We start from the raw sequence: 25525 nt of genomic DNA, 5'->3' as shown, positions 1-25525 counted from the left end.
ATCCTGGGACCAGTAACGGGTACGAGTGCCTCTGGGATGGACCGAAAGGAAAACATAGTTCATTATTAATCGGATAGATTTTTTTAAAAGCTTGTTAAAAAGCCAGAGGTTACTAAATATCTCCAATATCCCAGTAGGAGTCGCTGTTGCAACGACCAGGACTCATACCCCACCGGCGACCCACCCAGTACACACTAACAATATTGTGTTCGTAGGGACGACTGACTGTAGGGAGCCGGAGGTGTCGGGAATTGAACCTGGGTGTCTGTGGTGGTAGGAGAGTGCTTATACTGCTACACTATACCCAGACGTCCCCCGGCGCAGGTTTTTCTAGCCTTTACGGCACTGGTTTGCAGTCCAGGAAACGTACAAACTTGCATGCGTTGTAAATCCTCTCATGTGATGTCACTCGGTCAATCAAATCTGGGCAATCCGATAAGCATTGCGACTCAAGTCAGTGTGTAAGTTGAGATACACACACAGCTGAGAGAGACAAGACAGACAACAGTCTGAGAAATTGATTGATTGAAAACTTTATTAACAGATTGCAGAATGGGTACAATACAGTACAGCTCAATACAAACAACTGCTAAGATGATGAAGACCAGAAAAATACTTTCGTCTTGTTTACATAAGCGTCCTCCATTTTCAATTAATCAAGAAATATACATGAGGCAAAGAAAAGTAAAAAGTGGCGTGCTCTAAAAAGAGAAAAGAAGACGGAGAAAACTGAGCTTTTAATCAAGAATGGACAGACTCTCTTACATGTTATTTCGTCCCACGGACAGCTCAAAACCAGTGTCTCATTATGTTCTAAACCAGTATGTCTCATATGTTCTAAACCAGTATGTCTCATATGTTCTAAACCAGTATGTCTCATATGTTCAAAACCAGTATGTCTCATATGTTCAAAACCAGTATGTCTCATATGTTCAAAACCAGTATGTCTCATATGTTCAAAACCAGTATGTCTCATATGTTCAAAACCAGTATGTCTCATGTGTTCCGAGACCGTGGCGATTATTAAAAGCGGCTCCTCTGCGGGATAACGCACACCTTTTCAGCAAACATATTCACTCAAATCTGAACTGAGAACACGGAACATAAACAATCTAAGGGCCCAATATGATTTGATCCACCAGAATCCTATGAGCACCTACACATACATGAGAGCGGCCCTAACACCATTCCAGCCCAGATTTTAAATCCTAGCGAGAGCTTACTTCTCTCACTGAACAAGGGGACGTGGGGGAGTGGGATATGGGAGCACAAAGAAAGAGAAAGGGAGGCGTTGAAGCTGTTCAATTGTTGTGTTGAGATGGCTTATTATAACATTGGTTGAGACCGTTAACCCTTTCACTAGTATCGCACTATATTAGAAGGTTGACCCTTTCAACTACCACACTATAGACGGTTAACCCGTTCACTACCACACTACAGACGGTAGTGAAAGGGTTAAGATGTGAAAGAGTTAACAAAAAAAGAAAAAGGACTCAAGCTACACTTTTTATAAAACATTTCTAAAATGCTGTTGACTATTATTCAGACATTGATACAACTACTAGGCTACTTCAATATACCGTATATGACACTGAATCATAATGCAAGTTAGACATTATGATGTTCCGGACCTTTGCTTGAGGACATTTTCTCTTAACTGCTCTACACAGACTGGTAGATCCTCCACATCAATCACTCAGCAGAAGACTGATAGATCCTCCACACCGACCGCTGAGCAGAAGAAGGCTGGTAGATCCTCCACACCGACCGCTGAGCAGAAGAAGGCTGGTAGATCCTCTACACTGACCACTCAGCAGAAGGCTGGTAGATCCTCTACACTGACCACTCAGCAGAAGGCTGGTAGATCCTCCACACCGACCGCTGAACAGAAGAAGGCTGGTAGATCCTCCACACCGACCGCTGAGCAGAAGAAGGCTGGTAGATCCTCTACACCGACCGCTGAGCAGAAGAAGGCTGGTAGATCCTCCACACCGACCGCTGAGCAGAAGAAGGCTGGTAGAGCCTCTACACTGACCACTCAGGAGAAGGCTAGTCGATCTTCTACACTGACCACTCAGCAGAAGACTGGTAGATCCTCTACATTGACCATTAAGCAAAAGGCTGGTATATCCTCCACACCGACCACTCAGCAGAAGGCTGGTAGATCCTCCACACCGACCGCTGAGAAGAAGGCTAGTCGATCTTCTACACTGACCACTCAGCAGAAGGCTAGTCGATCTTCTACACTGACCACTCAACAGAAGGCTAGTCGATCTTCTACACTGACCACTCAGCAGAAGACTGGTAGATCATCTACATTGACCATTAAGCAGAAGGCCAGTAGACCCTCTACACTGACCGCTCAGCAGAAGGCCGGTAGAACCTCTACATTGACCATTAAGGAAAAGGCTGGTATATCCTCTACACTGACCACTCAGGAGAAGACTGGTATATCCTCTACACTGACCACTCAGCAGAAGGCTAGTCGATCTTCTACACTGACCACTCAGGAGAAGACTGGTATATCTTCTACACTGACCACTCAGCAGAAGACTGGTAGACCCTCTACATTGACCATTAAGGAAAAGGCTGATCAATCTTCTACAACTGGTAAAACCTTTACATTTACCGGTCAGGAGAAGACTGGTATACCCTCTACACTGACCACTCAGCAGAAGACTGGTATATCCTCTACACTGACCACTCAGGAGAAGACTGGTATACCCTCTACACTGACCACTCAGCAGAAGACTGGTATACCCTCTACACTGACCACTCAGGAGAAGACTGGTATACCCTCTACACTGACCACTCAGGAGAAGACTGGTATATCCTCTACAACGACCACTCGGCAGAAGGCTGGTAGATCCTCTACACTGACCACTCAGGAGAAGACTGGTATACCCTCTACACTGACCACTCAGGAGAAGACTGGTATACCCTCTACACTGACCACTCAGGAGAAGACTGGTATATCCTCTACAACGACCACTCGGCAGAAGGCTGGTAGATCCTCTACATTGACCATTAAGGAAAAGGCTGGTCAATCTTCTACAGCTGGTAAAACCTCTACATTTACCGCTCAGGAGAAGACTGGTAGACCCTCTATATTGACCATTAAGCAGAAGGCTGGTAGATCCTGTACAGCTGGTAGGTCCTCTATGGCTGGTAGATCCTCTACACTGATCACTCAGAAGAAGGCTGGTAGATCCTCTACACTGATCACTCAGCAGAAGGCTGGTAGAACCTCTACACTGATCACTCAGAAGAAGGCTGGTAGGTCCTCTACACTGACCGCTCAGCAGAAGGCTGGTAGGTCCTCTACACTGACCGCTCAGCAGAAGGCTGGTAGGTCCTCTACACTGACCGCTCAGCAGAAGGCTGGTAGGTCCTCTACACTGACCGCTCAGCAGAAGGCTGGTAGGTCCTCTACACTGACCGCTCAGCAGCAGGCTGGTAGATCCTCTACACTGACCGCTCGGCAGAAGGCTGGTAGAACCTCTACACTGACCACTCAGCAGAAGGCTGGTAGAACCTCTACACTAGGGGTCAGATACCTTTACTATCAAAAGAGCCATTTTTACCCCTCCCACAAAATAAAATTCATCTGGAGCCGCAAAACCTATTTACCCTTAAAATGAAGATAACGCAGTGTATAACGTTTTATATATAGTTATCCCCAAGCATACCCCAAAACGCCTGACGATTGCATACCCAAAGTAATTTGCTATGTATTATACTTTATACTTATAGCACACAGTTTGTTGTATTTATGAAATTATAAACAAAAAGAAAATGTTGGACATTTTATATCTGTTTAAACCTCAAACTCTTATGAAGAGGAGAAAAAACTGGCATGTGTCAACCTATTTTGAAATAAAACACAGAAGAGGAGAAAAAACACTGGCATCTGTAGACCGACTTTGAAATAAAACACTGAACTATGCAGGTATATTTGAGTCCTTCCCTTATTTGTGGAACATTTATCAAATAAAAAGTAGTCCACTTTGAAAAAAGACTGCCATGTGTAGACCTACTTCGAAATAAAACACAGAAGAGGAGAAAAAACACTGGCATCTGTAGACTTTGAAATAAAACCCCAAATTATGCAGGTATATTTGAGTCCTTCCCTTATTTGTGGAAAATGTATCAAATAAAAAGTAGTCCACTTTGAAAAAAGACTGGCATCTGTAGACCTACTTTGAAATAAAACAGAACTATGCAGCTCTATTTGAGTCCTTCCCTTATTTGTGGAAAATGTATCAAATAAAAAGAAAATTTTTAGTTGTTCGCAAATTTCTCACCACATATCAGGCATATAGGTAAGCCTGCATCGTTAGTCGTGAAAGCAAATTAATCTGTCCACGCTGAATTAAATCCTCTATTTTCCTCTGAGACTTTTTTTTATCCATGGTTAGCTTGGTTAGGGTCGGAAACTCAAGATTAGCCACCTGCACCCCAGTCAGCGTTGCCTGCGGCTTGGGCCAGTCGTCATACTATCTCAATTGGCAGAGGTAGCGGGTGGAAAGTTGATGGGTGGGGATTGGACGTTGTGGACAGCGACTCCTACAGGTCGGTTGGGTGACGCCTGTACAGCAGAGACAAGAAGTATCGGGGGCAGCGTGAGCCTCCCACGTGTTACTCCTTGCCACTGAGAGTCCGCGCTGTCTGGTGAAAAGATGCGACAGGCTGCCTCCTCGTGTACCGGAGGGGACACGTGATGCAAGGCTTCTATCCTCACTACAGCCGACCAGTGGGAGGCATAGTCTAGCAACGTTCAAGACAGGGGAGGGGAGAATTGAAGGGGAGAATTGGCTATACGAAATTGGGATGGGAGAAAAATAGAAAAATAAGGAGAAAACGTGGATAAAAAAAAAAGATTAGCCACCTGCAGACAGCAGGGAGAGGTGTGGGGTGTGACGTATATTTTAGTTGACGAAATATTATAGTTGACAAAAATGTTTTTTATTTCAGTGTCTCCAAGATGAGAGGTGTTAAAAAAAAAGTAAAAAAAAAAAACACTCAGCAGAAGGCTGGTAGATCCTCCACACTGACCACTCAGCAGAAGGCTGGTTGATCCCCTACAGCTGGTAGATCCTCTACACCAGGGGTTCCCAAAGTGGGGGTCGCGAGCCGCCGCGGGGGGGTCGCCAGATGATTAAAAAAAAAAAATATATATATATATATATATATATATATATATATATATATATATATTTTTTTTTTTTTTTTATGCAGTCAGGCCACTGAACTTAGAAGCAGGCCAGGCCAGTGTTTCTAGTTGCAGCAGCGCAATAGTTGGATAACCTACGTGGGGAACAACCAGGAGATCACTGCTACTCACACAAGTTTGATCTCAAGTGACTACCTGGTCAAATAAAGGTTAAATAAAATAAAAATGTCTCTCTCTTGCTCTCACACACACACAAAGGGAGCCGCATGTGATTGGTGGAGGCGGGACCCTTACAAAAAACTGTTGTTGCTAATCATTGACACATGCTAGCCTGTAATAATCCCCCCTTGAAAAATCTACTTTGCATTTGATATATTGCAAATATATGCCATCACACACACTGGCATTTAAAGGGTTAGAATTATAAAATGAATGTGGTGTTATGATCAGGGCTGAAGTTGAATAAAATATTGTATTTTTTTCAATCTGACATTACAAAAAAACTGAAAATCCATCCAAATCAGTGTTGTTGCTAATCATACATATCGTTAGCCTCATAGCATAATTGCCTAAGTCATTTTTCAAGACTTTCGGAAAAGAAGAAAAATCTAATTTTCACACAAGTCACACGAGTGAGTTAGGCAGAAATAAATGTTTAAAGGACACAGCCACTAAGCCAGGGTGGTGCAGCAGTGTGAGGAGAGTAGAGTTAGGCAGAAATATCAATTTGGTCAAAAAATGACTTAGGCAATTATGCTATGAGGCTAATGATATGCTAGCCTGTTTTTTTAACAATAATTTGTGATGCCATCACAAACACTGGCATTTAAAGGGTACAAATAAAATAATTCCTGCACCAGAATGCAGGAAATGAAGTCTTTGTAACAAAAAAATTCATGGTGGGGGACCCCCAGACCCCCTGCTTAAAAAGTGGCCTGACTGGGGCTATATTTTGCATTATTTCCTGGCCTGAATGATTTCCCCAGTCCGGCCCTGGTTAAAAGCCTCCAATGCTTATTAGTGTGTGTGCGTTTGAACGTTTGCATGTTTCAACCATACATTTCCATTTATAAAAAAATTATAAATAGATTTGTACATTATTTTCTTTTTACCTCCTATAATAGTGGGGGTCGCGGCTCTCTGACAGCGTTATTTGGGGGTCGTGGCCTGAAAAGTTTGGGAACCCCTGCTCTACACCAACCAGTGTAAGTGTATTAACCACCAGTGTTAAGGTTATAGTTTACCAAACTACTAGCTACTTCACAATCAAAAGAAATTCAACTAAATCTTAACTACTCTCCAAAAGAAATGTGGTACAACGAAGGTTACCTTATAACCCTAGTTATATGAGTAACAGCGAACGCTTTGCTCTATTGGACCTACCCCTTTAATCATATCCAAATTAAAGCTTTCACCACATGTACGACCTGCCCATCCGCCTGACCACTCTCACATCCGCTCCTATAAAGCGGGGTCATGGCCATACAACAGCTCCTTCCCCAGTCTTTCACCGCCGAAACGGAAGACTGTGGGGTCCTCAGTGAGTCAGAGCAAAACGCTCGCTATTATTCGTATAACTAGGGTTATAAGATAACCTTTGTTATATTTCGTTATATTATCATACTGGCCAATCGCGTCTCGCTCTAGCCATAATGAGATATCTCTTATCTCCAGCACCTACTGTGCTCATGAACAAACATTTGCACTCTCATGCACGTGACCAGGCCACGCCCCCGCGTCCTACTATATGACGCCGGACATGGTCACACTCCCCCATCCTCTTTTTTTTGTTTCCAACATGGACGCTGCAGTGCACTCCATGACCTAGTTGTTATGAAATGCAGAGAGAAATTACACAATGTTGGGTTTTCGCCGGAGATTCACCAGCCCCTAGAATCTTCTCGGCACATCCTAACAGCGCATCGGGCCTGTCCTGGGTTTCCTCGTCTCGTGACAGCGGACCGAGGGACGTCCCATGGAAGGTTCAGAATTTTGACCGTCTCCCACCTGTTAGACGCTGTCAGGTGGGGGCCTGGTTCTCCTGCATAGACATGTAGGATGCGTGTTCGCATCCCGATCTTCCATCCTAGGGCTTACCTACGCTTCCTTTGCAGGGCTTAGCGTACGAGTACCAGAGGCTGCCGTTCGGCTATTCTCTGGCTCCCCGCATCTTCACCAAGTGCGTGTAGACCTCACTAGGGCCTCTGCGTCGTCGGGGGTTACGAAGTGTATTCTGCCCTGGACGACGTTCTGGTCCTTGGCCGGTCAGGGTAGATCGCCAGGTCTCATACCAGGCAGGTGGTGTCTCACCAACCTGGGTTTTGCTGTAGACTGGAAGCAGAGTTCTCCTCTTCCCAGTCAACGGGTGGAGTACTTGAGCTTTTTCTAAGCTCAAGGTCTATATGGGCATCCCTCTCGGAGCGGCGGCGAGTGATTGGGTTCTCGGCGCGCTCGGGAGGTTCCGTCCTAGGACGGTTACGGCGCTGTCCGTGATGCGCCTGCTGCTGGGGTCCCTCTTGGCCTCCTCTTCATGGGGAGGATGCAGAGGTGGTTTTCTCCGGTATGGAAATGGACCCGGTGTGAGACATATGGAAGCGGCTGAAGGTTCCCATGTCAGTACTGGGGGACCTCGTCTTCTGGGGAGGGTCTGGTGCCCTCACCTGCGGGGTCCCCTTGGGCAGCAGGCTGTCACACGTCACGGTCTTCACCGACGCCTCCCTCATGGGATGGGGGGGGGACGTGTCGGACCAACGCAGTAGGGGGCAGCTGCCATGCTGCCCGGTCTGCGCTACATTCAATGTGTTGGGATTGAAGGCAGTCCTTCTGGTCCTCAAACGGCTCGACCACCTTGTGGTGGGCAAGCATGTTTTGGTCAGGACGGACAACCCGACGTCAGCGTCGTATATTGTCAGACAGGGTGGAGTGCGCTCCCCCCGTCTGCACCGGGCGGCGGTCAGGCTCTGGCTATGGGCGTTCTCCATCTGCTCTGCCTGAGGGCTCTCCACATCCCCGGCAGGGTGAATGTGGGTGCAGGTGTGATGTTGCGGGGCGGTCCTCACCCTGACGAGTGGGGATTACGTCCAGACATAGTCGGGCAGGTCTGGGACCAATTCCGTGGCCGTCCGGGATTCTGTACGCTTTCCCCCCCTTACACCTGATAGCTCAGCTGTTGGGGCGGGTACGTCGGGAGCGCGGGACTTGGTCCTGGTCGTGCCGGGCCGGGGATCAGCTGTGTGGTCCCCGGCCCTGATTCAGCTCTGTGTGGCCCCGCCATGGCCTGTTCCGTGGTCACCGCGGGCCCTCTCTCAGGCACGCGGAACTCTGTTCTGCCTTCCTGTTCTGGGGCAGCCTCTAGGCTTGGCTGCTGACAGTGTGAATCTGGTGGGGATGTGTCTTGACTATTCTGTGGTTAACGCTATCCGGTACGCGCGCGCTCCATCCTCTACCACGGCTTACACTGGGGAGTGGCGTATGGTTGAGTGTGGGGGCGGAACGTTGTTCAGCCACCCTCTCCTGGGACGTTCCTGCTTGGCGCTCGGCGTCTCAAGCCGGTGGAATGTTCTGTCTCCGAGTTGGGACCTCCAACTGGTCCTCGGCCGGTTGTCTGAGGCCCTGTTGAGCCTCTTGAGCAGGCGCCGTTGGAGCAGCTGTCTTCAAGACTGCGTTCCTGCTGGCCGTCACCTCCGCTAAGCGCGTGGGTGAGCTGTGTGCTCTCTCGGTGCGGCCTGAGTGCCTGTCTATTCGTGCCAATAGCGGTGCGACTCTGAGGCCTAATCCAGTCTTTGTGCCAAAGAATATCCGGAGCTCTTTTCACTCCGAGGATATTGTGATTCAGGCGTTTCATCCGCCTCCTCACGCTAGTGGGTTAGAGGCGAGCCTTCATCTGTCGTGTCCTGTCCGTGCTTGGGGGTTTACCTCAGTCGGACTCGGGATCTCAGGGCTGCCGATCAACTTTTTGTTTGTTACGGTGGCCCTCGCGCTGGTAAGGCACTGTCCAAGCAGTGCCTTACACATTGGTTGTGTGAGGGCATTGCCCTTTGCTACACATTGGCTGGACAGGCCCCCCCTGGGGGTGTCAGCGCGCACTCCACTCGTGGAGTGGCGGCCTCTACCGCCTTGTTATGGGGGGCCTCGGTGGAGGACATCTGTGCTGCGGCCTCCTGGTCCTCCCCGGGGTCCCTTCGTTAAGTTTTACCTCATGGACATGACTGGGGGTTCTGTCTCCCAGGCGGTTCTGAGGTCTGGGACCTCCCCTGCGTCCCGCCTGTCGGTGGGTTAGCAGGGGTGTGTGGGTGTGTGCCATGGGGTGATATGTCACACGTGGTCCCGCCTGTACTGTGCGTTTATTTTTTTTGCGGCATTGAGACCCCACCAGACAGTCACTGGTGACACCACCCCCCACATCACCAGTGTATCGGACAGGGCCTAAATCAAGTGAAGGCCCTTCTCCCCTTGGCACGCCGCTCTGAAGCACTCACAAGGAAGCTTCCCCCCCACAATACTGCCGGGTGTGCCGGGGAGACAACCCTCCAAGGAGGTTGATCACTCAATCAGGCTAACGGGTCCCAAGAGCTGAACTCGACCTGTGCCCGGAGCACTGCGGACTAGACCGGCGCCTAAGGGGCTTACTGTAAGAACAGTATCCCGGCGGAAAGGGTGTTCGGTATGCCATGCACTAGGGCTGACCCCTATTAGTCGACTAATCGGTTGAAAGGAGCCGTAGTCGACTAGCCAACCTCTTAGTCGAATACAAAAAAAAATATATATATATTTATAATTATTATAATAATATTTTTTAATCATTCTTTCCAAAAGAAAAGAGGCCTAGAAGCGTGGCTAACGCTAATGGCACGCATACCAGAGGCTAAATGCCTACGAAAACAGGCACAGAGGCACTGAAAGAGGATTTCACCCATCTGATGAACACACTAGACTAGACAAATATCAAGATGTATCCATCAGTGGACCAATTGCATGCTTTTGCAGAGAACAAGAAGCCTTCAGTCGACTCCTTCAGACATTAAGCACCCCCCACAGCCCAAATGAAATGATAAAAAATGTAAAAATATATATATATATATATATATATATATATATATATATATATATATATATATATATATATATATATATAAAAAAAATTATATATAGGTATATATATATATTTTTTTTTGTCGACCAATAGTCGACTAACGGCAAATCCTTAGTCGGGGACAGCCCTACCGTGCACCATGTCACAATCTCATGGGGCCACGAACCTCGCGGAGGCAGAGTTAGCCAACTCCGCCAGCGAACAGATTCCACCACGAACCCGCCAATTTATCAATCCCGCGGGGTCGAGGTTCAGAGAGAGTTTGACACAATTCGCAGACGTCATGAAAGATGCGGGGGCATACTCTCGGGCAGACGGGGTCAGGCCCGGCCTCAACCCGAGAGTCTACTCTGCTACCAACACACCGGGGAGACAACCACCCCCCTATGTTTATTTTAACAGGAGGCGGTTGCTCCCTTAACCCACTAAGAAACCCCAGAAACACAACTGCGCATATACACAGGCTATACAAGCAGTTCAAGCGTTTCAGGTTTAAAAAGGGTTAACCCAGGCCAACAGGTCATCGAGAGCAAGGCCCGACCTGGGCCTGGCGGACCGGGACCTACACAGGGATGCATAGAGGAGTTGACAGAAGCAACCTCCCCGACAGCCCCCTCCCATCCCTGGCTTAGCAGGGTGGGAGGGGTGAAAACGAATGGAGAAGGACCAACCCCCCTAGCAGTGCAAAAGGTACAACACAGTATGGACCAATGCATATCACTGTTAAGGGCAACTTGTAGTGGAATCCATATGACACACACATTCATGACATCAACCACTGTGACGTCCGGCCCGACCTGGCATTTCCCCCCCGGAAAAGCACAAAGTCCTTCGGGGTACCAGAACTGCAGATCTGCGCCCCGGCGGACAACGGGTTAAACTGATCCGGTCCGGCGCGACCAGGACCAGTCCCGTGCCCTAGTCACGCCGCCGCCCCCAGTCCTAAGAGAGGGGTAGGTACGCGGGCGCCACCAAGACGGTCAGTACGCGAACGCACTGCTCTTGGTGGCCCACCCAAAGGCGTGAACCCCCCCTGCCAATGTTTGATCTACTCCGTCATCTCCCCCCGGAGATGTACATGAGCCGTCGAGTCTAACCTAGTGCACTGGCGCTCGGTAGAGACAAAAAATCTCCTTCCCAGCCGTCCGCATAAAAAAACACAGTTTTTATGATGTTGGGCAACCAAGGCGTGCCGGCCCACAAAGCATATTCAATCATTGAAAAAACACCCTGGGCCAGCGCTGATCGGTCTTGTAAGACCACACGCTGATTTCATAAACGGCGTATATGCTCGCAAAGAACCCGAGAACAGTGACAGCGAATTTCTAACAAGAAAGAGCCTCACAACGTTTCCCCTTGCTGTCTGGGACGAGCAGCAGGGAGCCGGTCTACAAAAGACACAGACACGGGCCCTCACATGACGAGCCTGGGAATAACAACCGTGTCAATTCTGCTCCTTATCTAACAGGGGAAGACAGCGGTTTTCCCAGAGACCTCAACGTGAGTAAACAATTGAAAAAGGTTCATGTAACACATTGGACCAAGACTCTCTGAGGAGGAGGCTCTGAAAACTCTGAGGAGGCTCCCCCACTGAGAGGGAGGTTCTGAAACTCAGAGGAGGCTCTGAAACTCCCTGAGGAGGAGGCTCTGAACTCCCTGAAATAGGAGGCTCTGACCCAATACACAACTGGTAGGGAGCAGAGTAGAAGACAAATTGACTCTACTGCATTGCATCACCTATCCTTTACAATGACAGCGGTCTGCAGCACAGGCCCTGTAACTCACGGACATGTCTCTTGGCCAATAAGAAAACGCGCTTGTGCTTCAATGGCCTCTCGAGTCTGGGAATAAAAACCGTGTCGATTCTGCTCTTCATGTAAGAGGAGAAGACAGTGATTCTCCCAGAGAGACCACAACGTGAGTAAAAACAATTGAAAAAGGTTCATGTAACAATAGGACCAAGACTCTCTGAGGAGGAGACTCTGAAAACTCTGAGGAGGCTTTCACACTGAGAGGGAGGCTCTGAACTCCCTGAGGAGGAGACTCTGAAACTCCCTGAGGAGGAGGCTCTGACCCAATGTACACTACTGGTAGGGAGCAGAGTAGAAGATAAATTGTCTCTACTGCATTGCATCACCTATCCTTTACAATGACAGCGGTCTGTAGCACAGGCCCTGTAACTCACGGACATGTCTCTTGGCCAGCAAGAAAAAGCGCCTGTGATGTTTTCAAATGGCCGGGGGAAAACCTGTGGTCCACCTATCCTGATTTGGTGTGGGAGACAGGAACGCCCCCCCCCCCCCCCCCCCCCCCCGTGACGAGAGAGACCTCGACAAGGAGACTGATAGGCACAACCTCTCGGCCAATCAGTTTCGTAAGGATATAACTATATCCGGGAGGGGAGAGGTTTATTTTACCCACCCCCTCACCACCTCACCCCTGATACGACGCCAAAAGAAAGCAGAGCCGTGACACCAGGTGCATGGCACGCCAGCCCAGATGAAGCACATACTTAAAGCTTTACATCATGCACGCCAGCCACAGCCGATAAACTCGTTTGTGTAAAAAACTGGCTTTATCCACGCCTCTGGCTTATGTGTGAAAAACTTGACACCCGTTATTTTTATCATTACCCTTAAGCAAAGAAAAGATATCAAGCTAAAGAGAGGGACTCAAGGCCCTTGGCCACTATGTACAACTCTGTAGACTAACAACCAGCCAGTCGTGGACTCGAGCTACATTTCCCAAACGTTACATGAACACACACACAACTTCTCATCATACAATAAAAAACCGAGTTCACTTTTACTCACGTAAAAAGAATGCCGTTTTTAAGTAGAGAGAAAGACATAAGCCTTGGCCAAGTGCTAGAACTTACAAGCCTTGCTAAGCTATACAATAGCGACCAACACAATTTTCAAAGAAAACTGTACAACACTCCGAGCAAGAAAAAGCAACCCCAGCATTTGTAGCTGCGAGTTCACATAGCACACGTCGTATCTCCCAAATGCAGTGAAGTAACACACGTTTTGTTAAACAAAGACATCGTTATTAACCAAAAACATTCGGGAGGGGGAGGAAGGAAGAGTGGGGCATAGTGTAATGTCCTACGGACTCCTACCTGACCCCCGGAACGCAGGATGAAATGGCCGCAACAACAGGCTAGTCCACCACGTTGACGAGGCCTCTCGCTGGCGGGGCCAGAAGCGGCGACAGCTGGAGCCTCGCTCCGGCGCGACGCCCCCATCGTGCGGCCGGTCATGGTACAGGCCGACGACATCCTCTGCCAGAAATGACGCCATAGTCAGAGTGCTCAGGGCCCGCTACTTCCTCACGGCTAGCGCCAACGGTTGTAGCACAAGCTAACCGCTAACTCCAGGCTGATGGTTTAGCATCAAGCTAACGTTTCTAGCCTTAACGTAGTAGCCAGCTAACAGCTTAGCCTAACAGCTAACTGGCTAACAGCTTTTACCGGCTATCTATAGCCACCAGCTAACGCAGTAGCAAGCTAAAGCGGCTACTACTGAAGCTGTATAACGTGAGGAATAGCGATACAGGCCAACACTTCAGACAGCCGACTGTCTCTTCTTCTTTTTATCCAAAAGAAAAAAGGGGAGGCAACACACGTCCCTCTCACAGAACGGTGTTTACCAGACACAGCGGCATCGGCAGTAAGCCCTGTTGTACGCGGGCTGCAGCCGTCCTGAGCATGGAGATATTCTCATAATGAAACGGAGAGCTCGCATCCTCCATGCCGGGTGCTTTCGTCTTGAAAGGCGGGGCCAGCGCGGCGGCAGAGGGTATCTGCCTTCAGAGACCCGGGGACTTGAACCGCAGACTCAGAATCACGCCCCCAGGAAAACAAAGCTACGACCTCTCTGAGGAGGAGCACTGTTTTATCGTGGGGCATCAAACTAGAACCCCCTCCATGCCGCTATGGAGAGGCAACTAAGGGATTCTAGCCTGTAGCCGACCTTACGCAAGCTGTGCAGTTGCCCCCTCACAACTGCACACCTGAGGCTTGCGTCGCAAAACATCACCCAACCCTAGAGAGACCGTCAGCTCTCTCAGCCCGACAGCCTCTCGCGGCATAGTATCCAGCTGCAAAGCCGGAGACAGCGCTGGCGGGGATTGCTCAGCGACGCGCGCCCCAATGCGAAGCGCCGGTGGAGGTCAGAATGATCATCATCTTCTAGACTCTCCGGTGGTGACGACATTATCCTTTCTTTCTCCTGTAAATTAGTGAGAGAGGGAGAAACAAAAGAAAATGCCAACACAGCTACTATAACTAAACTAACTACTTTAACACTAAACTTTAAGCAGTGCTATACACGGGCTTCAGTGGTGAAAGTAGGGAAGGAGCTGTTGTATGGTCATGACCCCGCTTTATAGGAGCGGATGTGGGAGTGGTCAGGCGGATGGGCAGGTCGTACATGCGGTGAAAGCTTTCATTTAGGATATGATTAAAGGGGTAGTTCCAATAGAGCAAAGCTAAAGCTATAACGAAATATAACTGAGCTGACAGAGAAAAGGGTGGGTATGTTTGATTGAGTGACTAGGGCAGGAAAAACCTCACTAAGGAATGCCTGAGGGTGTTTTTTATGGAGGGCACAGGGATCAATTGTTGGGAAGATTTTAATGTAGTTAAACTATGACCCAACTACTGCTAAATGTAGTTAAATTTGTAATTGAACTACATGTAGTTAACTACACAACAACACTGCCATCCACTCATCAGAAGGCCGGTAGATCCTCTACACTGACCACTCAGCAGAAGACCGGTAGATCCTCTAGTCTACACTGACCACTCAGCAGAAGGCCGGTAGACCATCTACACTCCACTCATCAGAAGGCTGGTAGATCCTCTACACTGACCACTCATCAGAAGGCTGGTAGATCCTCTACACTGACCACTCAGCAGAAGGCTGGTAGATCCTCTACACTCACCACTCGTCAGAAAGCTGGTAGATCCTACACTGACCACTCAGCAGAAGGCTGGTAGATCCTCTACACTCACCACTCAGCAGAAGGCTGGTAGATCCTCTAGTCTACACTGACCACTCAGCAGAAGGCTGGTAGATCCTCTACACTCACCACTCAGCAGAAGGCTGGTAGATCCTCTACACTGACCACTCAGCAGAAGGCTGGTAGATCCTCTACACTCACCACTCAGCAGAAGGTTATTTTCTGCTGGATTTCACCGTGTGGGCGGTGTATCTCTAGAGCTGCTATCTAGAGCTATTACCTGTGACACTGCTGTATTTATTCAAACCTGCCCGATTGCCTGCTATACACTTTAATTTGCCGTATGTGGAAATTAGGAACAGATGTTGATTCAATAAAGGGCACATAATTGTCGTCCTAAGTAAGGAATCATTCCTATGGGACAGATGGTAACCTTCACAGACACCTAAGGGACAACTTGAGGAACAATGAAAGTGATGAAATGCATACTTTGAAAAAGCATCTTCCTATTTAACAAAAGATGAATATAAGACACCAAGCAGACTGTTAACTTTGTTTAAATTGTCCTCTATCCTAATCAATGTTAAATATGATGACAACAACAAAAAGGTCTATATACTGTAGTAACCAGGGACGTGCACAGGACTTTAGAGGGGCAGGTGCTCAAAGGCTGAAAAGGGCACTAGACCTGTGTATGTTTTAACCGAGCGTGCATAGCGCGCAAGCCTAATTTTTAAAGGGGACATGTACTGCTATTCCTAGCACTATTTGGGCAACTTTACACAATTCCTGTGAGTGTATTGAAGACATCTGTATGTTTTTTTTCAAAAAAATTCATTGTTTTATATTTCTAATCAAGTACTCAACCATAATTTTTCAGCTTCAAGATTTCAGGCTGTTATGGCCTGGCTCCGCCCATAAGCACTTTGAGTGATAGTCAGTCCACACAGTCTGCGACTGGTTGAGAGAGAGAGAGAGAGGGGGGGGGGACAGGCCGTTCTTTTTTCTCTGCCTCTCGGGTGTGCTGCGCGCAGCTTGTGGGGGGGGGGGGGGGGGGGGGCCTCCCTTCCTCCCTCTCTCGTCCTTTTTTTTTTATCACTCTCCCGTTCGGAGGTGTGTGTCGCGCGGACCTCCGCGCGGCAGGTCCCCCCCCAAGTGCTCCTGAATGCTCTCTATCTCTCTCTCTCTCTCCCTCCAGAGTGCACACAGAGTATGAGGAAGTGGCTGGTTTCCACTCGCTGTGTACAGTCAGTCTATGTAGATTGTGGGCGGGCATTAGCTACAACCACAGAGCCAATCACATCACTGTCTGCTACCCAGAGCCTGAGTAACGTCATTCAGGCCTTCAAATCAGGATGGCCTAATTTACTGGAGAAGGAAATGATCTGAGCTGAATCAGAGCAATCCGCCAATATGGTATTTAGACACTAAAACACATTGATATACGAACTCCTATTACTATAATACAATGCTAGAGACTGAAAAATGACATTTATAGTACATGTCCCCTTTAAGGGCGCTTTTCGGGCAGGGGGGGGGGTTTTGGGGGGTTTTGGTGATCAAATATTGAATATTGAACTATAATAATCAGTGCAGGAGCTCACTTATCCTTGAAAGACACTTTTATCACTGACTTAAAAGGCCCATACATCTCCATAAATGTTCAGGGGGGAGGGAATAAGTGCTTACCCTACAGACCCCAAGAAGTGCTGTATATTCTGTATTGTTTAATATAAATGCATTTTTTATTCCAATCCCGATTTGTATTTGAGATTCCCAAATCCCATCGGACTTGACTTCTTCGTGTCCCTCAATGAGTGTAATACCAGCATTCAACTGTATGCGCCACAGCGGTTTCCATCATCATCATCATCATCACCCACGCTATGCATAAAATATATAGGTCCGCGGAGAGGCACGCTGACGGGCTCAAAAAGGTAGGTGCTCAAGCACCCCTTGGGCTCTATGTGTGCACGTGCCTGGTAGTAACACTTTTGACTGTAAGTAAGCTATGATTAGCTATCTAATAGCCTGGTTAAATGATCAACATGATTATCAACCCTTTCATTAATAGGCCTGCCTTTGTCAAATGTTTAGTTCCAGCCAGTTGATTTACTGCAAATGATCATTTAACTCAGTCTCACAGTGACATTCATCGTGCTTATTCTTTATCATTAATGTCATGAGTCACATTCTGATCTCCATTCAGTGCTGTGAGACTGACCTACTGTCCCTGTCTCCTGCTGCCATTTTGGGACACCAAGGTATGACTCAACCGATCAATCAATTGGGATAATGATGATTGAGAGCCTTGTTTACGTCAATACAGTCAGCACAGCATAGACAGACACAGACAGACACAGGTGATGACTAACAGAGAGAGAGAGAGAGAGAGGAGGTTGAGAGAGAGTGAGGGGAGGCTGAGAGGGAGAGAGAGGGAGACAGAGAGAGAGGGAGGATACAGAGAGGGGGCAGAGAGAGAGAGAGAACGACACATAGCGTAAAACTGATAGCTGATAACTGAGAGCGAAAGAGAGTGAGGGAGACAGCGAGAGAGAGAGGGGGAGGATGCAGAGAGAGAGAACGAGAAATGGAGAGGGAGGCAGAGAGAGAGGGGGTGGCAGAGAGAGATGGAAAGAAAGAGACCGAGAGAGGGGGGGAGGCAGAGAGGGAGAGTGTGAAAGAGAGATGCAGAGAAAGAGAGGCAGAGAGTGAGAGAGACGACAGGAAGGTAATTATTGCATACTAATAGGATTGGTCAATCAGGCAGAGTGTCTGGGACTCTATTCGTTCTACATAGGTGTCTTGTTGTATGTTGTTGTTGTTAGAAACCTTAACGGTACGTCTCTTAAAATGTTTCAGCGGTCGATCAGAACTGGCTGATGTTCCCTTTGAAGCACCAGGTGGTTCTAATGAAACTTCCCAGATGCCCTGCGATGCTTATTAAAGGGGCACTTCACCAAAAAGAAAACAAACAAATTGTATTAGTTACTTTTGTAAATGGTCTTCGATAAAGGAATTTGTTTTGGAAGATGTTGAGAGTCTGAATTTTTATTTGAGTTTGAGTTTGTCATCATGTGATGTCATCCGAGGACACTGAACCCTTAAAGCCGTACTACAATGGAGATGAGTCATCATCTGGAGAGAAGACTGTGTATCAACCTTTATAATCAGACCCAGACTAAAGGGCACGCGGACTGTGTTGTGACGTGGCCAAATACTTTGGTTGATGTTAACACTTAAGGCACTGGACTCAACCCTACCTAATGTAACAGGGAATTTGGGTGGCAATAGAAACACAATGTAGAACATTATGCATTTATTTGTTAATAAAATACGAGATTAAGAGATAAATTAAGATATTTTAGAAGCTCACAACAGGCTAATAACGGGTATTTCACTTCTCATCATGAAGCAAATTAGAGACTGCCTCATTGTGACTTTGATTCTGTCTGAGTTGGGTTAATAAGCACGTTTCTAAATATTCATGATTGAATATATGAGTGTCTCTACATGTTTTAAAACTAGCAGTCAGTCAATGATGAGTCAAATGATGTACAGATGGCTGTGTGCGTCATTGAGTCTGAAATTAGTTTAGTGTAAAAGTCTAAACCCAACTCAGACAGAATTAAAGTCACGATGAGGCAGTCTCTAATTTGCTTCATGATGAGAAGTGAAATATCCGTTATTAGCCTGTTGTGAGAGCTTCTAAAAATATCTTAATTGATCTCTTTCTGTGGGGACTGCGGGTGAAAATTAGCATCCTTGCTAAATCCGGTGTATTTACACTGCATTTATTTGTAGTGTCCAGTAATATGCTCTGTCCCGTCTAAATAAACCAATAAATAAATAAAGATGTACATTTGTTGGTGCTGCAGAAACATCCTGTGCCATCTTTACTCCTTGAAGGAACACTGCAACTAAGAAGAAGTCTTTATTTGTTGACCCAACCCGTCGTCCTTCCCCCCCAAGGGCAGCCGGAAGCAGACATGGGCTGCCCCCCGGGGACCAATCCAAGTCTTTGTCAGGAACGCATTAGCAATCTGTTGTGCATGTTTTTCCATTGGGTTTATCTCTTTTTCTGGAGGGGAAACCCTTGCCAGCACGGGGAGAACATGCAAACTCCACACAGAAAGGCCTGGGAGATACCCCACCTGGGTATGTGGCAACCCAGCAACCTGGTCCCCAAGCAGGAATCGAACCCAGGACCTTTGTGTTAACCATTACACCACCGTGGGAATGCGCTTACAGAGTCAGACAGGAAGATAGATACTAATTTCCTCTCTTTAGAAAGCTATACAAATTAATGGAAAAGGATACAGACCAGCTAGCCTAGCTGTCTGCCCAAAATACTGGAGTTTTAAGCTAGGCTAGTAACTGCTTTCATTCATTTGTGCTTCAGCTTTCTGCTGAATGCACAGGGAGTAAACTGGTATCTTTCTTCTTGTCTGACTCTGGAGAAGACGCTAAGCGCATTTCCCATAATGTTGGCATGTTCCTGCCGTGCCACTAATGATCCACTGGAAACCTTCCTTCATGTCATTTCCGACCAGTGTTTCCAGGAACTTCTGTGTCAGATAGTATTTCAAACCCTTTCAAGACGATGTGGGCATGACCCTATATTTAAGGAGAATGTAAGCTCAACTCTCCTGCGCCATATGAAAAAAAATTTATTTGGCCAACGTTTCTGCAAAAGAATGCATTTGCCAAAACGTTGGTCCAATAAAATTGATTATGCAAGAGTATACGATTTCATTCTCCTTAAGTATATACTTTTGCTGGTAATCAGCACCTCATGAACTTTACTTCAGTGTACGTTTGTGTTTCTCCCTAGTATGTATAGCGTGACCATACCATCCTATGTATTATAATGGTAACTAGAGAATTCCGCACGGGGGAAATTGTGAAACGTGGGGGACGCCTGTGCACCGCCGGCCAACGGGAGAGGGTCTCTCGCGAGTCTCTATGACAAACAGTTCAAAAGATACAAAAAGGGGGAGGAGCCAAACTATGGGCATGGTCAACATAGACAAATGAAAGAGGACATCCCTACTGAGTACAATGGCACAACCCGCAAGACAGAGGGCACTGTCAAGCAATTCAGTACTGCTACACAGAGGGGCGATTAAGGGTTAACTCCATGAGAGGTCATTGGCAGGTCAGCTGTACCCTTGAGCCATGAGCCATGAGCCACACACCTGTTACCTGAGTGAGTGAGTGAGTGAGTGAGTGAGTGAGTGAGTGAGTGAGTGAGTGAGTGAGTGAGTGAGTGATGTAAAAAAGTTTGAGAACCCCTGCTTTAGAGGGTTATAAGTTTGAGAACCCCTGCTTTAGAGGGTTATAACCCCCAACCAGGCCCGGACTGGCCATCGGGAGCACCGGGAGTTTTCCCGGTGGCCTGGCCTGCACAGATACAAAAAAAAAAAAAAAAAAAAAATTATATAAAAAAAAAAAAAATGTATTATATATATATTTTTTTGCCAGGTCAATGTTTCTAGTTGTGGCGGCGGCGCGGCGCGATAGTTAGATAACCTAGGTGGGTGGGGAACAACCAGGATTTCACTGTCTGCGACAGAGTTGGAGAACTATCTGACTCTCTCCCTCACGCGGATCACACACACACAATGGAGCCGTGCTGCCGCTTGTGATTGGTGGAGGCGGGACCAGGCGATACAACTGATTGACAGCGGAGGCGGCAAATGGAATGGCATACGGCACTCAGATGCAGAATAACAGCCAGGCAATGAGCCAGGTAGTGAGGGACTCGGGAGAGATCAGAGAGCAAAAGTCAATTAACGTTGATGTCAAGATGGACAGTGGAAGAAAGAGAAAGGGTGGAGGAGAGAGGGATAAAACAAAGAAAAAGAAAGGCCCTTACAGGAGAGAGTGGTTAACTGTATTATAATAGTAAATAGAAAAATATGTTGTGCTCTTGCTTTTTTCTTTTTGAAGGTGGAGAGAGTAGCATTGCTAGTGCCACAACAGTTTTATTTGAGGTCCATAACAGTACATTGTACTAAGCAATTGTTGGCTCATTAGTTTGGGTTCACATGCACTAAAATTCACCAGAATGCAGGAAATTAAGTCTTTGTAACAAAACATTTCCTGGTGGGGGACCCCCAGACCCCCCGCTTAAAAAGTGGCCTGATTGGGGCTATATTTCGCGCTATATCTCCCGGTATGAATTATTTCCCCAGTCCGGCCCTGCCCCCAACTGCTCCAGTGGAGCTGCTCAGTGGCCAACAGTATTGTACAGTACCTGGGTCAGCTCCTAGGTGTGAATGTGTGTGTGAACCAGGGCATGCTCAGTGAACCTACCCTGTGTAAATTACGGTAATAGGGATGAAAATTCAGTTTCAATCTGGCTGTGTGAGCCTCCACTTAACCTTAGTTTTTTCCCCCAATGGTATGTATCAGCCTACCAAATGTAACAGGGTGTTGATGTGTCATGCTGTCTCATTATGTAGAAATTGCATGAAATTAACCTTTACTTAAAAAAGAAAACTTTAAAATTATTAAATTAATTGATCAAATGAATTAGTTAACAACCTTCAAATGCTTTTGTTGCACGCTTAATGAATGGCTGGAGCGACACGTCCTGAAAAAAGGATGGATTAATTTACCGTTACCACATGACAAACATACTGACATGTTTGGGGGTGGGTGTGGTCCTGCCGTGTGTTTTACAGGAACATGATTGGCTGTGAGGACCTGGAGGAGTGACAGACGGAGTGGCGGCTGATCCAATGGAGTGGACAGAGCCAGGACAGAGCACGCCCCCATGTTTGAGACCACAATCCACAAAGTCTTACCATCGCAGAACTTCACTCAGAACCTTACCGAAACCTCTCCCTCTGGGTTTGGCCTTCGTCCTCCTCCTCCTCCTCCTCTCCATCTCCCCTCAGCCTAGCCTTGCCGGACCCGCCCGGGCCCCTCTCCTCTCCGGCCAGCCTTTCATCATCTTCTGGGGGATCCGTGACTCCACCTGTTCTGGTCGCTCCGACCTGGGATCCTTCGGCATGGAGCAGGAGGGCAGGGTGGCTGTTTTCTATGAGGACACAATGGGGAATTACCCATATTTCATAGACCAGGACACGCTGGTCAACAGGGGTTTGCCCCAGCACACGCGACTTGACAGCCACATCCAGAAGGTGGGGGAGGACTTGGTGGTGGCCTTACCCGCCCCGAGGTACCTGGGTCTCGGGGTGCTGCGCTGGGGGGAGTGGGCGCCGCAGTGGTCGCGGAACAGAGAGAAACAGGCGGTGTATTTGGACGCTTCCAGAGCTTTGCTGAAGGGCTTCTTTCCAGAATGGACTCCTGAAGAGGTGCAGAAGTGGTCCCAGGTAAGGAGGGAGGGGAGGTGGGAGGAAGAGGTGGAGAAGTGGTCCCAGGTAAGGAGGGAGGGGAGGTGGGAGGAAGAGGTGGAGAAGTGGTCCCAGGTAAGGAGGGAGGGGAGGTGGGAGGAAGAGGTGCAGAAGTGGTCCCAGGTAAGGAGGGAGGGGAGGGGAGGTGGGAGGAAGAGGTGCAGAAGTGGTCCCAGGTAAGGAGGGAGGGGAGGTGGGAGGAAGAGGTGCAGAAGTGGTCCCAGGTAAGGAGGGAGGGGAGGTGGGAGGAGCAAGGAAAGGGTGAACTAGATACCTCCTTATGATAAAGTAGAAGGAGGGAGGAGGGAGGAGGGATGGAACGATGGAAGGAAGTGAAGTTGAAGAGTGGTTTCAGGAAAGTATTGAAAGAGGGTGTGTGTGTGTAGGAGGAGAATAGATGAGGAGCAACTGAAAGGAGAAGGAGCCGTACACACACACCAATGGACCTGGACACACATGCTTCTGTACATGAATGATATATATATATATATACAGTAACACACACGGAAATATCATTAATCATTTGAACACCTCTTTGTAGGTCTCTCTGATTGTGATACAACAACGCCTCCTATTCCCGCCTGTCTGCCTTTTCTTATTGTCCAACCGCTTTGACTTCGCCTCTCTATTTGAGGCAAATCCAGAAAACCCCCACCGGTTTTCTACCCAGAAGACAACACTGCTTCTGGGGCGGTTGTCTGGTCATTGGAAGGTTCCCGGTTCGATTCCCACTCCTCCCGGAGTGTCCTTGAGCAAGACACTTAACCCCTAACTGCTCCCGATGAGCAGGTTGGCACCTTGCATGGTTGCCTCCGCCGTCGGTGTGTGAATGTGTGAGTGAATGGGTGAAGCCCTTGGGTTAAAGGCGCTATATAAATGCAGTCCATCCATTTACCATTCTTCCTCATTTGAGATTCAGTGGTGGTTTTCAGCATTACTGCCACTTAGTGGAAAAGAGTGTAACCCTATGACAGAATAAATCAGAGCCTCTAGGTGGCGGCATACACATGAGAACAGTGTATTGCCCCTACACATCTTGTAGAAGAAGATCATCTGCCCCACATTCCATGAAGATTTGAATATTGAAGATCGGACTGTGACACACACACACAAACTATTCATTTTCTCTCATGTCATCTCATGATGTCATCACAGGTGGACTTCGAAGCAGCAGCCCAGTCCATAATGATAGAAACTCTTCGGGAGGTCAGAAGGTTACGGCCCAAAGCATTGTGGGGCATCTCCTCGTACCCCAGCTGCTATAATGCCGACCCCGCCCAAATCCTCTTAGCCAATTACACAGGCCAATGCCCCGCCACGGAGATGGACCTTAACGACGAGATGCTGTGGCTATGGAAACGATGCTCGGCCCTCTACCCCCTCCTCACCCTGGAGAAGCTGCAGGTAGGGATCCCAGACAAACAACGTTTGGTAAAAATATGTCCCTTTATTTCCCTTTACTTTACAGTCACATGACTAGAGTTCTGGAAGACTGGGTGTGGCCCATAGAGAATGCCTATCTATACAATACAAGTGTTCCCACTACCTGAGGCAATTTCTACCCAAAACACAACATTGCTTCTCCCTCACTTGAGATTAGGGATGGGCAAAACAAAAAAAAATACTATTCGATACTCACTGGGAACTATTTGAAAATCCCCCCAATGTTCTTGTTCTCCAGAGGGAGACAAGAAGATAGATACCAGTTTCCTCTCTGTGCGTTCAGTAGAAAGCTATCTGGCTGCACGTTAGCCTAGCTTAGCACAATGAATGGAAGCGGACAGTGCCGGTTAGCATAGGCATTGTCCAACACCTCTCCCGAAGGCTAACCGGCACTGTCCGCTTCCATTCATTGTGCTAAGCTAGGCTAACATGCAGCCAGATAGCTTTCTACTGAACGCACAGAGAGGAAACTGGTATCTATCTTATTGTCTCTCTCTCTGGAGAAGACTGTAAGCTAATTTCCCAAAATGTTGGTATGTTCCTTTAATAGCAAACGTGATATAATCAAACAAGCACGCTAGCTGGCTGCTGTCATTGCTAACAGCTAGATATTAGTCGCAGCAGGCTAACGTTATTTCCAGGAGCAAGAGCATTGATTCCGAAGATTACATTGTTGATGATTGAAATGTCTGAGCTCCCACGCTAATGTATGGTTTTGTTTTTATTTAATAATGAACGTGAGATAATCAAGTGAGTTAGCATGCTGCTGTCATTGCTAACAGCTAGCGGTAGCGGACAGAGCTAGCGTATTTCGGGAACGAAAGCATTCATTCTGAACATTACATAACTGATGCTTGAAATGTATGAACTTAGTGAAACAACATGGCAAACGTACAAAATGTTGCTAAAATGTAACATATCCAGTCTCTCTTTCTTCATCTTTCTTTTCTGTTCTCCCAGCTATTAACAGACTGTTGCTACCTGGCTATCTAACGTGCTGTAAATAGGGTCCCCTCTCAATACACTACACATTTGTCTCAAAATCACAATTTAGTCACAAACATTTATTTAAAAAGAATTTATATTCAAATATTTGAATTTTCAAAAATCGATGCCCATCCCTACTTGAGATTCAGTGGTGGTTGGAACACAGTTTTTCACTCTGTGTAAATAGTGATTTGGATCTGTAACCTCAACAATAAATCAGAGCCTCTAGGTGGCGGCATGCACATGAGAAGAACAATCAGTCACCCCTGCACATGTTGTAGAAGAAGATACAATACCATTAGGAATGGGATTTTTGTGTGCTCACTCTATGCATCTCTATGGCGTAGCCTCTGTGGAGCTTGGTGCTATTGACAATGGGCAACTGCATTAAAGATGTCTGCCCCCATGTTTGATGTAATTTAGCCTCCCTAATTACACCACAAGCTAACAAATAACAGTAGCTAGTGTTAGCTGTATCATTCGGTAGCTGACTTAGCTCTA

At 47.4% G+C, this 25525-nt stretch overlaps 1 protein-coding gene across 1 annotated transcript in view; it reads left to right on the top strand.

Moving 5' to 3' along the window:
- Positions 1-25525, top strand: part of LOC311244093 (hyaluronidase-1) — a gene marked incomplete at both ends in the record, with an annotated part of 53407 nt that overhangs the window by 10940 nt on the left and 16942 nt on the right. Inside the window, 2 exons of the mRNA XM_084333504.1 lie at positions 22051-22573; positions 23750-23998. Coding sequence (XP_084189630.1) covers positions 22051-22573; positions 23750-23998 — 772 coding nt within the window. The remainder of the gene's footprint in view (positions 1-22050; positions 22574-23749; positions 23999-25525) is intronic.

Source organism: Notolepis coatsorum (genome assembly GCF_963971535.1).
Source record: "Notolepis coatsorum genome assembly, chromosome: 17".
Taxonomy (NCBI): Eukaryota; Metazoa; Chordata; class Actinopteri; order Aulopiformes; family Paralepididae; genus Notolepis; species Notolepis coatsorum.
The sequence above is the reverse complement of the archived record's forward strand: the minus strand, read 5'-3'. Positions and strand labels throughout refer to the sequence as shown.